Source organism: Plecotus auritus, assembly GCF_963455305.1.
Source record: "Plecotus auritus genome assembly, chromosome: 1".
In the NCBI taxonomy this organism is placed as follows: Eukaryota; Metazoa; Chordata; class Mammalia; order Chiroptera; family Vespertilionidae; genus Plecotus; species Plecotus auritus.
In genome coordinates this window covers 79860912-79878856 of record NC_137770.1, presented here as the reverse complement: position 1 = coordinate 79878856, position 17945 = coordinate 79860912, and the positions used below count along the sequence as shown (strand labels likewise).

Sequence of the window (17945 nt, the reverse complement as noted above, 5' to 3'; positions counted from 1 at the left end):
CATCACCCCAACCATCACCAACACACACACACACTTCAAATATGGTACAGAGTTAGTGAGGTCAGAGGCTACTGCTGAAATCCCAGGGGAAATCAGAAGAGCCAGAGCACCTCTAGCCAGAAAAGCTTAACTCAGACAGAACCAGGCTTTCTCATTGGCTGGGAAGCCACCGGTTACTTAGCAACATCTTTGAGACCTTGGTCTCCAAAGAGTTTCTTCCAATAACTCTTCCTTAAAGCTAATGACATCCAAATGCCTCACACTGCCCCTTTATTTCCAAGACAAAAAGACAAAATTTAGATAATGATTTGTAAAGAGTTACCTCTTGTTCTTTCTTCTTTAAAACAATGAAACAACACTGAGGAAAGAAAAGACTAATGCTAGGAAGATGGCAAAGGCTAATAATAGGCATCGCACACTGGGAGGAATCAATGACTGCTGTCAGCTAATGGATGATGTGGGAGGGGAAACAAAGATAAAGCTACGCTGACTAATTTCTGCTGTATTTTGAAATGACTGAATAACAATAATAATATCAAGTTTTAGAGCTGTTCTGATCTCTGGGATTCAAAGCATTCCCCTTCAGTCTTCTAGGAGTTTGTATGGCTTTGTAAGTAGGATTTGCACATTTTATTCCCTAGAGAGTGTTTCTTTAGGCCAGCAGTGTATCTGCACCCTACACAACAGGTGAGCTCTGGGATGGTGACCTAAGGAGCAGCAGCTGGCACTCTTAGTTACTCTCTGATGTTCCGAGTGCTTTTACGCATAGCAGTTCATTTAATCCTCCAGCAATGTTCAGGGATCAGTGGTATTATGATACTCATTTTTACAGAGGAGGAAACAGAGAGATGGCAGGTTAAATGGCTGAGCTGTGAACCCAACTCAGGGAGCCCGGCTACCAAATCTGTGCTTTTATTGTTACAGTGGGGTCCTCTGTGTGGTTTAGGGCAGCGGCTGCCAACCTTTCGGACCTCACGGACCACCAGTTGGTGACCGCTGGTTTAGGGCACACGCTCTCTTCAGCAGGGTAACTGAACTTCCTACATGATGCCATAGTTCACTGGGAAGTGAGGGCCACACAGATAGAAATATATTTCCTGGGTGTTTCCCTGGGAAGGAGAAGGCTTGGTAAAGAGCCAAGGAGATGTCCTACTAAAGAGAAGTAAAAAATATATATATAAAGAGAAAAATATGTGGCACAGTAGAAAAAGAACTGGACTTAGAACACCAAACACAGAATGACTGAAGACTCACGTAACTGTGGTAGTGTCTGAAGACATAACCGTGGCCCCAGCGAACCTGGTCTCCTAGTATTAATGCCTGTGCAGCCCTCCTCACCCCTGAGCCACAGTGAAGCTGGGCCGGCCCTGTGACTTGCTTTACCCAGAAGAATGCAATAGAAATGACACTGGCAGTTCTGGGCCTGTGTTTGGGCCTTAAGAAGGGCTAGCAGCTTTCACTTCTGTGCTCTTTTTGGAAACTCCAAGACACCAAAGGCAAGAAGTCCAGCTACCTGGTTAGGGAGAGAATGTGGAGAGGCACATGGACAGGGCAGTGCCCTGAGTCTGCATGGAGAGGCCCAGCTATGCCAGCCTGCCAGCCGCTACCTCTCCACTGTGCAGGCGTGAGCCAGTGCCACCATGGACAGTCTGGCCCAGTGGATCTCCCACATGCTTGCTGATGTAGCTGCCTTCACACAGAGCAGAGGAGCTGCTCAACTGGCCCAGCCAGTTCACAGAATCAGAGAGATCAAACCTAATTTTCAGCCACCAAGTTTAGGGGTGAGTTGTTATCAGCAATAAACAGTAACTGAAACTGTAACTCATTGTTTTCTTCTGATGTCTCAAAGAGTTAAAACCTAATAATTTTTGAAAGGTGAAAAGCATTTTTGTAAAAACTCCAATATAAATGCAAAGATCAGAAGAATCTCACATGACAAGGTTCATGTGTGATTTAGACTGATGCTTCTAATTTTATGAAATTCTACAAGTGATGCCTGAAATGGGATTCAGAGAGCAAGGCTTCTCAAAGAATGTGGAGGCAGATCTTCTGGGGATCATGTTACAGTACAGATTCCAATTTAAAAGGCCTGGGGCGGGGCTCACAACTGTATGGGTCTAACCAGCTCCTAGGTGATACTCAGGATGCTGCTCCACAAATTTTAGTCTATTAGTGAAGTCTTAGAGAACAAAGGGCTGGGTTCAGAAATGATGCTTCCTCCCCAAGGAGTCAGATTAGATTCAGAGTGGACAGCAACTCACCTTGAGGCAGTAATAGCCCACCACGCAGACTAAAGAGATGATGGTGTGGATAACGGCCAGCGCCCGCAACGTTGGGGCCATATACCCAGTGCTCTCCTGAAGGACAAAGAACACCATCGCTTCCTCCTCCTCATCATCACTGAAGGAATGCCACAGGTTCACCACATCCTCTGTCTCCTCTTCTAAAGGCTCTTCAGTGACCTGGCCAAGACACACACTCTTACAAACACCAGGAAGAGCATCCGCCGTTGGGTCTCCCCATGGACTTTATGTTGCTGTGCAAATAGCGGTGACTCAGCATTACTTGCTGAGTGTGAGATTTTGGGGCAACTTATTCCTAGGCATCCCCAGTAGCTCTAATAATCGCAAACAACACTTTAAAGAGACAACATGTATCTTCTGAGAAAAAGCAAAAATATTTAAAAATTAGGGAAGTTTTACTAAAAATTAGTAAAGGCCTATCATTCATGAATTCATTCCATGAACATTTATTATGTGCCTGCAGTGTGCAAGATCCACTTACCAAAGCTCCACATCTTCATTTCTCTTGATTAGTCCATCCTTTTCATCATTCAGAAAACAACTGTTAATTCTCCCTTCATAAGGGTTCTAACATGGGGACCAATTATAATGGCTCTCTCTGTTACCTTATTTCTCAAGGAAATAACTGCATTTTGAAATGCCTTCCAGTTCCTAATAAAGGCTCAAGGACATAGCAGATTCCCAAAAAGTACTTGAAGAATTTATTAGGTAATGAATAGAACCGTGAACTACTGGAATAGCGTCCTTGCAGGCAGTCTCTCCATTCTTCCCCTTGCTGAAGATGACACCCTTTTTAGAAGCCAGTGTCTTAGAAATGCCTTTAGATATTAGATTCTTAGCTCTAATTTCTATTATTTTTTAAAAAATGAAGTACATTTAATGAAGTACATTTAGTAAATGACCTTTGAATGAAGTATCACCTTGTAAAAGAGCAGGATGAAGTTGATAGCGAAGGCTACAAACAGAGCGAGGAACCTCAGGTTGTAGAAATTCCTGGCCAGGTAATGCTGAAAAGGAAAGGACAGGCAGAGGCGAGGAGCTTTGCAAGGAAAAGGGGACTTCCTTCTCTCACACAGAAGGTCGCTTCTCGTTAGAAGTTTACACAGGACTAGCTCTACTCTTTGGTAACCAGTATTCTAGGACAATTCTGGCCTTCTTGGGACTTTGAGAGAGGAACCAAAAATGATGATTTAAAAAAAATTGCTTAGAATGATGCTCAAAGGAACCCTGGCCCAGCTTGTCCTTCAGGGAGCCAAATACCAGACATGCCACCAGCAGACTCAAATGCTGCTATGAAGGCATGCATGTGTGTGTGGTGCATGTGCATGTATGTGTGTGTGTGCACATGTGTGTGTGCGTATACTGAGCACTTCACACAGAAATTAGTCTTTTGGGATATTATGGGTGATCTAAGTTCACAAAAAACCTCTCTGCAGTTCCTACCCTGCATGCAACCAGACTGACCTTGGGTGCCTGTCCCTTTGTAAGTCACAGTTCCAGAGCCCCTGCCTCTCCCTTCTCAGGGGCACCATTCCCATCCTCACTGCCACCTTCCCGGGAAGATCAGCATTTGAGGACTAGACTGACAGCTGCATGGGGAAAGCACTCAATCTCTCTGTGGTGGGCTCTCACCGCAGGTGCTGGGGAAGGGGTTGTCCTGGCATCCGAAGCTGTACCTCAGGAGGCAAATCATCTGAGAACTGAAGAAGCTAGGCTGAGGGCTGATTGCATGTGGAAGAAGAGCTTTTGGGGTCTGTTGTGAGAACCCACCTGACATAGGTAGATTCTTTCTGCATCCCTAATGATCCAACTGCTCGTGAACTTTGACCGAGGAGCAGCTAAGTCCCCACATGACACAGCTAGGAAGAGGAATTCCCATGCTGTCTGAGACAGCATAGGGCAGAGAGGGTACCCACAGTCGGGCAGGGGAGCTGGAGCACTTGGCTTTTGCCAGGTTAACCTCTTTTGCTTTTCCTCCAACACAAGAGGAGCAGGCAGATAAATGAGAAGAGGAAAAGGAGAGGAATGAGAAAGTGAGGAAGCATAACTAACCAAATTTTGAAACAAAATCATGACCATTTCTCTGAGGTTTTCCTCGGGCCAACTCCTGCACCAGCAGTGGGGCCTGGGCTGGATCGCTTACCAGTAACTTGGTCTGATAGATTTCCAGCCCTTTAAAGAAATTAGCCATGAAGGCTTCAGGCTTCTCAACTTTCTGCCCACGCCTCCGCTTCTTTTTTGTTGCCTCTGCCCACAGGACCTTGGCTTGTTCTTCTCTGGCTGTCTCCTCCTTCTCCCCATCTTCCATGCTGCAGGAGCAAGAAACCCACTTAGCATAGAGGCCAAGGGGAGGCCTGGCCCAGACAGGGAGACTGAATTCAAATCTGGTAATTTTTTTTTGGGAGGTGGAAACCTCAGCTATTTATCACCCATGGTGCCTGGACATCAACTGTGCACTTAGTGAGTGGTGTCCACTTTGATGAGCCATGGTCATAGGTATACAATAGTTATCAATAAGTTTGTAGTCTTTTTCTGAAATTTGGCTTAACTTTTCTTCTTCAGAAAAGTCCTTTATTATTTATTTTTTAAGACTTCATTTGAATTAGCAATAGTACCTATTCTCCAAATTTGAGGTAGGAATTAAATGAGATATTGTATAAAAGACCTTAGCATAGGCCCTGGCATGTAATAGGTATTGAATATATTAGATACCATCATCATCAACATTATACAAAGTTATGAAATTTTTGTGTTTGATAATTTGGCCAGATGGTGAAATTCTGACCTACTAGTGAGATAAAATTAACAAGATTAATAAAATGTGTTTATTGTATAGCTGGGGTAAAAGTAAATGTACCCAGAGCTTGAAAAATACCTACCTATATATATAAAAGCTTAAGGGACCTCTAGAACCAAATGACTGGAACAAACGGAATGACCTATGGTGTGCACTGACCATCAGGGGGCAGATGCTCAACACAGGAGCTTCCCCCTGGTGATTAGTGCACTCCCACAGCCAATCTCTCGCAGCCCCTCCCCCCGGCCAGCCAACCTCCCATGGCCCCTCCACCCCCTGGCCCGCCAACCTCCCACACCCCCTCCCGCCTCCCCAACCCCAGGCCAGCCAGCCAACCTCCCGCGGTGCCTCCCCCTTGGCCTGCCAACCTTCTGCGGCCCCTCCCCCCCAGCCAGCCGGGCCCCCTGATAGGCCTCGATGGCCAGCCAGGATGAGGGATTCCACCCGTGCACGAATTCATGCACCAGGCCTCTAGTTTCTTATATTACTACTAGAGGTCTAGTGCATGAAATTTGTGCACAGGTGGCAGTCCCTAGGCCTGGCCAGCAATTGAAGCACAAGTGTCTGGTGTGGAAGGACAGGTCCCAGCTGACCTCTGGGCCCTGGGTCCCTGGGCCCCCACATGCCCCCCTCCACTTGAGTCATGGTGCCCAAGTTCCCACATGGAGATGCAGTGAGTGCGGCTGGATGCTGTGGGCCGGGGTGCAGCGTGGACCTCTGGGCCACCCAGCGGCACTGCATGGAAGCTGGGCAGGCAGGGCACTCTCTCCTGGCTGGCCGCACAGACCAGTTCCTGTGCGGACCCACAGGGAGCCTGACTGGCCCCTGTGGTCCCAGCGGCTGCAGCCTGGATCACCTGGAAGATGCTGCACAGGTGTGGGGTGGGCTCCTTGTGGGCACCCAGCACCTGAGTGCGGCGGGGGGGGGGGGGGTTTCCCTGGTGTGCGAGTCCTGGCATCCCAGGGGAGGGTAGCAGGGACAGCAAGAGCGAGCTTGGCGGACACCCCACATTCTCACCACACCTCTGTCCCTGTCACCCCTGCCCCCAGGTAGCTGGCGAGAGCAGGTAGCTGGCGAGAGGCTGCAGCGCATCGCCGACACCCGCCATGTTCCGTGCCACCCCCTGGTGGTCAGAGCACATCATAGCAAGCAGTCGAACTCCTGGTTTCCCAGTCAAACAACCACTGGAGGGGACAATTTGCATATTAGGCTTTTCTTATATAGGATAGCATGCTATCAATAACTGTCTAACATGAGTTTGAGTCCTCGAAGCTACCAAGAACTTACTCTGCCTTCTCGGGTTCCACTTTTCCTTCTGAGTCATGTCCTGCTTTCATCTCTGCTGCCTAGACAAAAACAACAGTCAGTCAAGTTCTCCCAGAATCAGTGCGTTCATGGTGAAGAGCCATATCGCTGGCCACTTTCATCTCCTTGGTCAGAAGTCCCAATGGCTTTCTCTTCTCCTGCTTCTGCTTCTCTCAGGGTCATGGAAGGTGAGTGTCCTGCTACATATCCAGGTGCTCTGGAGAGATGCCAAGACAAAGATTTCAAACCTGAAAACTCCACTGCCCTCTTATTATTAGTCAACTCAAAGAGAAAACTTGTGATTGGATACTGTCAGAGCCCCACGGCAATGGTTCCACTACCCCATGGGGTCAGGGAGAGATGGTCCAAATCAGAACCTGCTTCCATCGGACAGGATACCTGCCTTGTCTTTAATCCTAGTACTCTCTAGTGTAGGGGGTTCATCTTTGCCAATAATCTTAGCACCCACTCCCCCACGCCTTCTGCCTGATGACCACTGCACTTTGAAGAAAATTCAAGCTCCTTACCAAGGCCTACATGGCTACAGGATGATGGCCTTTCATTCCATCCTCATCTTGCACCTCTTGATTCCTTACTTCCTACACCCAAACACCAAGACCTCATTTTCTTTCCTGGGACATTCCAAATCCTTCCCTGTACCAGGACCTTTACACCAAGCATATCCCCTGCCTGGAGTGTGACTGCTGTGCATGTGCCTGATATCCTTCAGGACATGGTTCATAGGACACCTTGTCAGAAGCCTCCTTGACCATCCTATTTAAAGTAGGGCCCACATTCACTCTGTAAAAATGTCCTCGTTCATTTATTTTAGCATGTGTCACAAATGGTAATTATCTTATTTATTTGTTGTCTTCTTCCATTAGAAGTTAAGCTCTATTAAAGCAAAAATGTCTCTCCTGTTAACTGAGTTTTCATAGCCTCAGAACACAGCTTGGTATGTAGCAGGCCTTGAATGAATCCAATTATGTTTATGCCCTGGGGCTACATCAGGGAGCCAAATGGAGTAAAAAAATTAATATTGTAAGAATGCCTATGATTCTGATGCTTTCTTCCCTGATTCGCAAAGCCAGGCGTGAGTTCTCTCCTATACATATCCTTAGCACCTGGCATTCATCCTTCCTAACATTCTTCATGCCTATATAGATTTATCCAATATCTCTCTTTTTCACTGAATTATAGGGACAATGCATTTTTTACTTACCCCTATATCCTCGGAGCCAAAAACAGTGACAAGCACGTATTAGCTAGTTAATAAATATTAATGTAATGAATGAATAAAAGTTGTCTTTGGGCTCTGATCTCTTTACACCTCTCTCCACACTCCCTTTAGTGCGAGAATGATGCTGTGAGTTGGATGCTGCAACAGAGGGAAACACCCATGACCAAGGGTTGACCAAAGGTCAACATCCATGACCAAGGGGCTCTGAATTACTATTATCTTCTTCTCTTAATCAAAGTCCAAATTTAATAGTGGCTTCATCACAATAATGAAATGTTCCAGCAGATAAGACTCACTGAGACACTGTGCTAAATTATATGATACCATCTGAACCATTTGGGACACTGCAGAATTATTGTCTCACCAGAAAAACCTCCTCTTATGTTATACTTGGTTTTTCTATGCTTTCAGTTTACTGAATGAACCGGTCTACCATGAGAACTAACATTCTAATAAAAGTGTGGAAGTAAGGTGAGCATCACAGATCACCATGTTTGAACTCTACAATGTAAACTGAAGACCACCCAGCAATTAGACACTGAGACATCCATTTACGCCTTGCACTCTGCAGACATGGTAGAGCTAGAATGATGAAGTCAGGGTAATCATAGGAGAGCTGGTGTCTAATACATTGTTGGCTCTCAGGGAGTTGGTGTCAGTACTCGTTGGAAAATATAGTAGCAAGTGTTTTTCTGGGCATAAAGGAGGATGATGGAAACAAATTATGCTTACCTGTACTTTCCTTTTCTTCCGTACAGTACTCTCTAGTGTAGGGGGTTCATCTTTGCCAATAATCTCAGAGAGGTCACCCAAACCCACTTCTGGCCCATGCTTTGAGCCACCTTCTTTCTTGGAGTGGAATCCAAAAAGATCTGACATAATATCCGAATCTCCTTTATCACTCTTTAAAAAGTGCACTAGTTCAGTGGTGATACCTGGCTCAGTCACTTCTGCCCTCTCAGCCTCCAAAACATCATCATGGATACCAAATTGGGTTGGATCAGGCATGTCCCCCAGGATCTTGGTCACCCTGATGTTCTTTGCCCCTTCTACCAGGCCCCCTCCAAATACTGTGTTCCATAGGATCTGAAAGATTCCCCCCAAGATGGTGAAGAACAACTGGAACAGCCCCACAAACAACATCCAGAAGAATGAGAAGAACACCTTTACCAGCTCCTTCACAGTCATCTTTTTCACCTTCCTGTATTGCTTCCTGAGGTTCTTCAGGGTTACCCTCTTTAGAAAGTTGGCAACATTTCTCTTCACTGAGGCACAGGCCATGGCAAATGCAGAGGCAGACTCAAAGGATTTGTCATCCTCCTCTTCCCCCTCAATCTCTAATGTGTAAGAAGAGTCTCCATCTTCCTCCTCCTCCTCTTCTGGTCTGTCAGTTGAGTCAGATTCAGAGATCTGAGATGCTAACTGCATTTCAAAGATGGTATCCTCACAGAAGTTCACAAACAGTTCCATCTTTTCCTGCTCCCCACCTTCATTGACAACATCAAAGATGAACTGTCGCTTAGATTCCTTCACTTGGGGCTTTTCCCATTGAGTTCGACTGGATTCACTGATCTCAAAATAAACACGCTCAATTTTCTTGGCACCACCCATAATCTCAATGCGTCCTAGGTATGGTTCGAAGTAGTTTAGCACACTTTCTGCTGGGTCCAACAGACATTTAAGGCGAGAATCATTTGGCATATGCTCTGAGAGATTTGTCAATAACACTGCCACATTAAACCCTATGTCCTTGGCCGGCTCATGGAACCGGTCAACAAAATCAATGTAATTAAACATGTCATTCTCATCAGCTTCTGCACAAGAAAGGAGAAAGTCAATCTCTGACTGTGTGTACTGTTTTTGCCCTTCCATGGCCTTCTGGAATTCTTTTTTGGAGATAATCCCTTTACCATCAGGGTCATATTCTTTGAAGGTGTCTGAGCTGGTTAAGTCTTTAAGTTTCAAGAACATGTCAAAGAATTTCAAGATCATTTCTACATTGGTAGATGACTCTACCAGTGTGTCAACCATCTGCTTGCCAATAGTTCCATTTACCACATTCCCTGTGAGGCAGGTTCAAAAAGACATACAAATATATCAATAAATCCAAGCCATTCTGTAACTGGTCAGGTAGCTATTTCTAGAAGACTTATGTACCAAATCAGTCAGCTCTTTTCTGACTGCGATAATTTGGAAATGGGCAGGAGGGAGCAGCAAGCCATAAAGACTACATCACTAGGAGCCAAGGGGGATAGAAGCAGAGGGAGAAGGAGATGGCTATCCCAGTGCCTTTTATCTGGCTTGGGGCCTGAGAATTGGTTTTGTTATTAGGTTATTGGGGACACATAGGAATAAGTGGTGCCCCTCTCATCCCCTTACACCTAGGAGAGTGACCAACTAGATGGCTGGCATACACACTGGCAGCCAGATGTATTGAAAAGCAATGGGGAGAGGGAGAGAATAGGGAAGAGCAAAGCTTAGAGGTTTTCCCCAGTTCATTCTGGCTTTCCTATTGTCACAAAATAAGTTGGTTTCAGGCTTTGTCCATCAGACTATGTTTCTCTCACTCATGTTTTGCTGATGAAAATTTGGCTTTCTAATCAATGTTATATGGCATGAATGACCTGCCAGGAGGATAATCTGCGTGATTAGTATGGTTAGTGCTTGGACCAATTACAGTTGTGTGAATGCCTAGTTATACCAAATAGCCCAACCTTCCAGGAGGGACAGAAGCATCACCACCATGTCCTGAAGGAGATCCAAGAGTTCCTTCAGCAGCTCGATCTGACTGGAATCCTAGAACAGAAACAGGAGATACCCCTGAGCTATCTGATCCCTCAGCAAAGTACAGGGCAGCGAGCAAGAAGAGCCTGCTCTGGAAATGCTAGGTGAGGGTTGTGTCAATCTTGGGAATGATTCCCTTTGTGAACGCGGACGTCTTACCATCCACTGTTTGTAGCATCGGGAAGCTGCCTGCAGCAGGGCGTGGCCAATAGCATTCCTTTACAGCTTTCCTTTTATTAGCACAATGTGGCAGCTATACCACTCATTGTCCAAAACTACTGAACAACTCAATCCACCAAAGAGCTGTTAGGCATCTCTATAGTTTATGTTGTTGTTCTTGATACTGGAGAAATGCAAGTGAGCTTTTTGGGAATACTATTGCAATCCAATTAAGGCATTGAGATTAAAATCACTAAGTGGGTTCTCCTTTTTTTTTAATGGATTAATTTAGGTTCTCCTGATTCTAGTTGGTGGTGATCTAGGTGCCACTGGTCCCTTAAAATGTTATATAATTGAGGCTATTCCTCTGGATGGTTTTGATACTAGTCTGTTTGGTTTTAATTTCAGCATTGCAGACAGGGCATTGCCAAGTTAGCACTGTGCTTTGCACCCTACATCACAGAAGGAAAACAATCCTTGGAGGATCTGAGGTGGGCAATCAGAGGGTGAGATTAAAAAGTGCATCTGGGCCACACTCCTTTTACAGACTCTTTTTGTAAAGACAGTTATTTGTCTAGCTCTTTAAATTTCAGAGGGACATCCCCCAGCTCTGGTGTATGTCATGGCTTTATGTGAAATAGACGTGTAGAATATTTGAGCTGGAAGAGACCTCAGAGGTTAGCTATTCTAACTCCCAATATTTTACAGTGATGAAGCAAAAAACCAGAAAAGGGACCTGACTTTCTGAAATTTACCAGTGAGGAGGTGGCAGGACCAGGCTCCTGTCTCCGGAGCCCCTCACCATGCTGCCCCAGTTGGGTTGACATAGGAGTCAATCAGCTGACATGTTACTGCCGAATTAGCAGCCCTCCCAAGAACTCTCTCCTCCCATAAGGCCAGAGTCAAAAGGGGAAAAAAAAATGAAAGGGTTAGATAGCACATTCCAGAAGGGAGGAGGCAGATGTGACAGCCTTGAACATTGTAGGTACACATTATTTAAATTGATGCTACAAATGTTATTCTAATCAACCTGAAACATTCTGAAGTTCTCCCTCACGTGTTGCCATGGAGAGAGACGATCATCTACTACATACACTACATTTATTTGTTCATAATAAATGCTCTGAGCGAGTCTGAATCATCTTGCCAGAGAGATGGGGAGTGGAAAGGCGGAGGGGGAAGCAAAAGTGAGAGAGAAGGCATAGGTGAATTAAAGAGACATGCAGATAGCGGACAGACCAGACAGAGCCATCAATTGTTATAAACTGACAAAGCAGTGACAAGGAAGCAAAAGGATTAGCACCATAAAAAGCAAATGTTGAGGCAATTATGAAAAGGGTAGGTTGGTGGGACATAAGGAAGGAAGCTGCATCCATGCAAAAGCCTGTCTGGGACATTCACTCCCGTCTCCCATTTAGACCCAGGGTTTTAAAAATGAGACCTAATCTGCTTGACTTTTTCAGTCATTTGATCAAGCAGCCACATCTACAGTGGGAATACCTAGGGGGTGAGGATTAATTTAGCATTTCACACCAACAACTCACTGGGGACAGGCCACAGTACCTGAGAGAGTTTCATCTGCATGTTAGCAAACACATGGAGGAAGCCGACCACCGCATCCCACAGCCTGCTGTGAGCCAGGCTCTGCTGGTTCCCAATGCAAGGGCCCTGTGGAGAGGAGGAATCCTATTTCACTGCAACATCACGAGCTGCTCTGAAGGGCTTAGCAAGGGCCCGTGACACTAGCTTATATGAACAGATAGCTCCTCCCCAAAGTCACATATTTTGTGTACAATATTTCCCCAAGATATTAGCACCCCCATCATAGGATCCTATGTCTAACAAAAGCCACTAGGAATTTCATAATCCAGCGATGTCCAGAGATTTTCCTTTAGCCTTAGAATATTTTCTTCAAAGAAAATCTTATACTGAAGAACATCATTTAAAAAAGCTCAGTACTCTGGTTGAACAAGACTGAAGGGCACTCCTGCCCACTTTCATCCACACCTTGGCATACAAGGGGTCTGAGGAACTCAAGGGTTCCGTGGAGCCCAATGTGAAAATCAAGCCCTAGCACACCTACTGTTATCTGGCACAGCTGCCCGGAGAATGCTATGACCACATGGTTATCTGTTCAAATAAAAAACAAAACAAACCCAAAACACTGAATAATATTCCTGGCCAATTACTTTTAGGATTTTCTTACCATTAACCTGAACTTCAGGTATAATACCATCTCTATCTTTTCTGAAAGCCAAACACAGAGGGAAGACAATGACCAGTTTGCATTTTTCATGTTAATATCCTTTCCAATTTTTGCAGATCATTATTGATCTGATATTTCTTATTGTAAACTGTTCCTTATAGTTTATTTTTCCTACATTTTAATCAATTCCCAAATCACCCTTCAGTAAGAAATTTCCGAAAAGAACACTGACACTATCTCATGTTCTGGAAGTCTTGACAGAATTCCCAAGGAAGAGGTGAGCAGGAGAAATATTGCCTGCTTCCTTAAATCACGTAGCCTTATTTAAAAATCACTGTTCATGTACATTTGGTATCTGATCCCCAGAAACCTCTAGATTCTTTTTGGAACAAAACCCTTTGTACAAAGAAATGCACAAAGTGTCTGCTTTACGTTAGGGTTAAGTGCTGCATGGGGCATTCTGAAAATTGGAATGGGTTCTGCAGAGAGCAAATCAGATGCTTGTCAAATCTGTTCAATGGTTTTCGCAGGCATCTCACATTCTGTGACACTTCAGATGAGTCACCTGTTCCTAGGTTTATCTCTCCACATTTTTACCATCCTTGGGTGACAATGATCAATCTCTCCCTTAAAATCTTCCTTTAAATTTAATAGTCTTAGTTTTATGTTTATCTTAGTAAGCAAATATGACCTGACTGTGCCAGTTGATTCCTCAGATGGGTCTTTAAGAAACATATGTAACATCACTGAGGACTGTGACATGGCTACTGATTTTATAGCAAATTATGCCCCAGTATGTCCTCTTTTCATGGTAGCCAGACTGCTGTAGGCAATGAACAGAGAATACTATGAACAGAAAGAGAATGTTGCAAGTTCTAGACATTCAACCTGAAGTTCACTGGTGGACTTAACTGGCATTCACATAGCTTATGTACTTCTGAAGTTACCTTATCCATAGAGTTCATTTCTGACAAATTCATAGGATGTCATTAATTCTGTTTTTAATCTCAAGACTCAAGGTGACATCATTTATGCCTTTATTCCTTCATTCTAGCAATCATTTCTTTACTCCACTGTCCACACTTATGGAACCCCTATGATGTAGACATTGTGCTAGAAATGAGGAATTTTAAATTGAATGAGAACTTTTTTGTCTGCAGAAAGTTTTCAGTTAAGGAGGGAAAGCAAAATATAACCAGATAAATGCAAGTGTGACAATGCTATGAATGAGTCACAGTGGGGACCCATAAACCATAGCTTCTCACAGAGTGTAGGTACTATTGGTTCCTATTTACAGAAAAGAAGTGTTGTCAGCAATAGGGCTAGATACACAGTCCATCCATGCCCCCATATGTTCTGTAGGGAATGTGGAGCATGGGGATGTTGAAAATGTTCTCCTTGTGTTTGAACATGCATTCTGTGCACATACCTGGATGTATTCTGTAAGAGAATTGAAAATCTGCTTTGTGACCACTAGAGCTTTGGAAAAATTGTGCTGTCCAGATTCATCAATGATGTCCTTCCCTGAATAATACCAGTAGAAATCACTGATTGATTCCTAAGAACAGACAAGTAGAGTTTAGTATTTCTGCGGCTTCAGTTAGTGTAGCTAAACTCGACATTCAGGAAGAATACAAGATAATCCACATCTCTAAGACCTCTTCATTAAGACAGGAGCCTGGCACTCTGGGAAGAAGCACAGAGATAGCTGATCCCTGGCATCTCTGAAGGACAGATGTCCCTCTGTAGGAAAGAACAGAGAGGAGAGAGGACAGCTGGATCTGGGTGACTATGATATAGGATAATTTACTCATAGGAAAAATGTACCCTAAAGATAAAGATAATGATTATCATCCAAATCATCATGATAACAACAACACAATAACTAACACTATAAGTGCCAGGCATTGTTCTGAGCTTATTGTATATATTAAATCTCTCAATCTTTACCATCACCCTTTGAGACCCATTTTACAGACAAGAAAACTGGAACACAGGGAGGTCACATAGATCGCTCTGTTAAATGGCAGAAGTGCATGAAGAATCAGCAGAGAGAAAAGAGAATTCTTTTTATGTTTGTGTAGATTTTCTTGATATTATTTGGATTTTCCTTCAAACAATTAAACCAAGTGACTTCTCAACACTAAGAACCTGTAGACTCATCTTATTCGGACCACTTTCTGTAACCTTTTCCTAGTGAAGAATCTTTTCTCAGTCACAGGTTGTTTGATAGCTCCAGGACATCGTGGCTAGGTTTTCACTGGCAAAACTAAAATAAACGAGCATTTCATAATAGATGATATGGTTTTAAACCACTTCCCCCAGGTCAGTCTTCAAACATTCAAATACACGTTTTAGGCACAGTAGGTTCTCGAATAATTGTCTTGTTGAATGCTGCTAGGTTACACTATTGATGAGATGCTGTGGGAACATAACTCTTGTTTAAATCAGTTAGCCTGTGGCAAAATTGGTTCCATTATATGTTGTTTCACTTAAAGTCAAAGAACCTATTGATGATGTTGAGGACTTACTGTATTTTACTTCCTCTTACTGGGGTTTTACTATCTTTTGGGCCTCCCTGACCTCATGTAATTAACTGTCTTTAGCTTTTGAAAGTACATCTGAGACTTGCCACCATCCAAGGCCCACTCACCTGAAGACGCAGAAGGTAGTCCACAGTGCTGATGATGATGTTTACGGTGGTGGTGTTACCCATCTGAGTCCGCAGGAAATTCTGAAAGTCTGACAACAGTAGGGTTGGGTCAGAACCTGTCTCTGTCTTGCCTAGAGAGCCGGTTGTGCTTTCTTTGCTAAACTCAGCAGAAGCACACTATGTGAAAAACCTTACAAGGGCCTCCTGTTTAGGTCTTGGTGGATCTTGCAGGACAGAGCTCTGACATGAGCCCTACTAGCCCAGTGACACCAGAAACCGGACCTATTGAGCCTTGAGGGCCTTGACAGAAAGGGCTGTTAGTTTCACATCTGAAGATCTTGGAAGCAGCTTAGACTGGGTAGTACTAAATAACTTTAGTCATGAGTTCAAGGTCATTTTACATAGGGTTTCTTATTTAGGAGTGAATTAACTGTTGTCCTTAAGTTAGCTACTGCTGGTATTGAATGTGGCTTCCTGAATAGAATCAGAATTTTGCACCTGAATGCTGTTTTCCCTTGACAAATCTCTCTGTTCCACTTACCATTGTTATGTCCTTCACAAAGTAACTGTAGGAATCTAAAGAGATCTCGTGTGAACTCGTCATTCTGGAGTACTTTTTCACCTTGAAAACAGAGGACACCGGTGAGCATTTGCTTGCTTCTCAACACAGAACACCTTCTAATACAAATGACTGCAAAAATGCTTCAGGAGCTGTGTCAGAATGCTTTGGAAAGGAAACTTTGGATGAATGCTGGTCAACCCGATTAACCCGGAACTGAGGCTGCACAACACAATGATCAGCAAAGCTAAAATATTTAGCCCCAGGATGCATTTGTAAGGAAAATAACTGGGCTAGTGGCAGGAATGGTTCACAGACCATAACCCTTGCTTGCTAGGTGGAAAACACTTCTTTAATTAAGCATCAAACTGTTGAGTTAAACAACTCATGCAACCACCAAGCCTAAAATGTGTTGGAACTGAGGCAATTAAATCGATCCCTTAGGATGCACACATGGTAGAAACTCAAGCCAGAAACTCACACTTACCACGCTCACGAACAATGACTGGTGATAAGAGAAAAAGAGAAGAATACAAAGTGAGAAAACCATAAACACCATGATAAACTGTCTTTAGCTAGCACTGGCTCTATAAACACATCCAGCCTGGATGATGGTTTTATCAAAGTTACTGATGGAAATATTTTGCCGAAATGAAGCAAGTCCTCAAAGATCAAGGAGCAGGGGCTCTAATGGGAAATAGTTAAGATTTTTTTCAGGAAGATATGGCCTTCATATTCATTAGTTACTTACGTGTTCCTTCCTCAGTAACCATCCCCAGGCCTTCAGCTTTATTCTGCCTCTCAAATGCATTCAAATCAAGGACACTTGTAATAGACAAAGAAAAGCAAGTTTCAGGGCTGCGCACACCGGGAAAATAGATTTCTAACGTCAATGCACCTATTGACTAAGATCCTGTCCTTGGGTTTTCACAAATACACTAACACATCACAGTGTGTTTGAGAGTCAGGTTTTGTGCCGCCAGTGTTTCTCAAGGAAGCCTAGTGCTCACAGACCTTGTCACATCCGTGAAGAGGGGCAGAAAACCTTGTGGTGGCTGTCATTTTGTCCAGTTGGAGTCCTTTCTTATGAAGATTTAAAAAGGCTTTTCAAATAAAGAAGGAACGATTTGTTTCTAAGATCTTTCAAGGGAAATTTACAGTAAACTGCATTAATATTCAACTCCCTACTTTCTCTGAGAATCACAAGGAACTGGAGCTTTTAGTGCTCAGGATGAATACTGATGGAGGGTGCAACAAATTTCTAGATTTCAAAGGTCAGACCCTTTTAGGATTCTGTATCATTCAGGAGCCATATAGTAGGTGAGATTAAGCTTTCTGGAGGCAATTGTGTCCCTAGGAGTTCCTGAACTTTTAGCAAGTTGGCTTTCATTTTTGTCCCTACTTTCCCCAACCTTCCTAATCATGGCCACCATCAAATTCTACTCAGTCAGGAACCTCTAGTACAACCACCAAACTTAATAATGAGCACACTGTGTGATCATATTATTTCCAATTGGGGCTCATTCTACTTCTCTAACAAACTCTAGCTCCTTCCCCAATCTGAAAGGTTTCATAGAACGTAAGGTCTCACAAGACTATAGCTCTTAGGGAAGCTTATGGCTGAACCCATTAAGATTCTGCAAAACCTACCCTGCCTTTTACCATTGGGCAACGGAAATGGCCATCAGCTTGGAAAGACATTATTGGAAAACCCAGAACCTCTTTTTCCCTTTTAAGGAGTCACAGACATGCTGCAATTTAGATGAATTTGAAAGAGAAAACAGTGAAAATTCCTGTTGCCATCTTGTTGGTTCTTCCCAGATCCTACTGTCAAAAGGGCCAGTTCAATAACACAAATGACCCCTTTCATTTTGGTTTTGCTGTCCAAGAGGATAACACAGAACAGGACATTTGGACATGACCGCTTTGAAGCAGCAGT

At 43.9% G+C, this 17945-nt stretch overlaps 1 protein-coding gene across 3 annotated transcripts in view; it reads right to left on the bottom strand.

Moving 5' to 3' along the window:
- Positions 1-17945, bottom strand: part of RYR3 (ryanodine receptor 3) — a 547436-nt gene that overhangs the window by 18331 nt on the left and 511160 nt on the right. For all 3 annotated transcript variants that reach the window (XM_080659255.1, XM_080659256.1, XM_080659257.1), the window contains 12 exons: positions 16758-16831; positions 16494-16511; positions 15989-16069; positions 15448-15536; positions 14224-14352; positions 12152-12256; positions 10360-10441; positions 8378-9708; positions 6388-6446; positions 4447-4612; positions 3224-3310; positions 2262-2462 (listed from right to left, as the gene is read on the bottom strand). In XM_080659255.1, the coding sequence (XP_080515381.1) occupies positions 2262-2462; positions 3224-3310; positions 4447-4612; positions 6388-6446; positions 8378-9708; positions 10360-10441; positions 12152-12256; positions 14224-14352; positions 15448-15536; positions 15989-16069; positions 16494-16511; positions 16758-16831 (2422 nt within the window). The remainder of the gene's footprint in view (positions 1-2261; positions 2463-3223; positions 3311-4446; positions 4613-6387; positions 6447-8377; positions 9709-10359; positions 10442-12151; positions 12257-14223; positions 14353-15447; positions 15537-15988; positions 16070-16493; positions 16512-16757; positions 16832-17945) is intronic.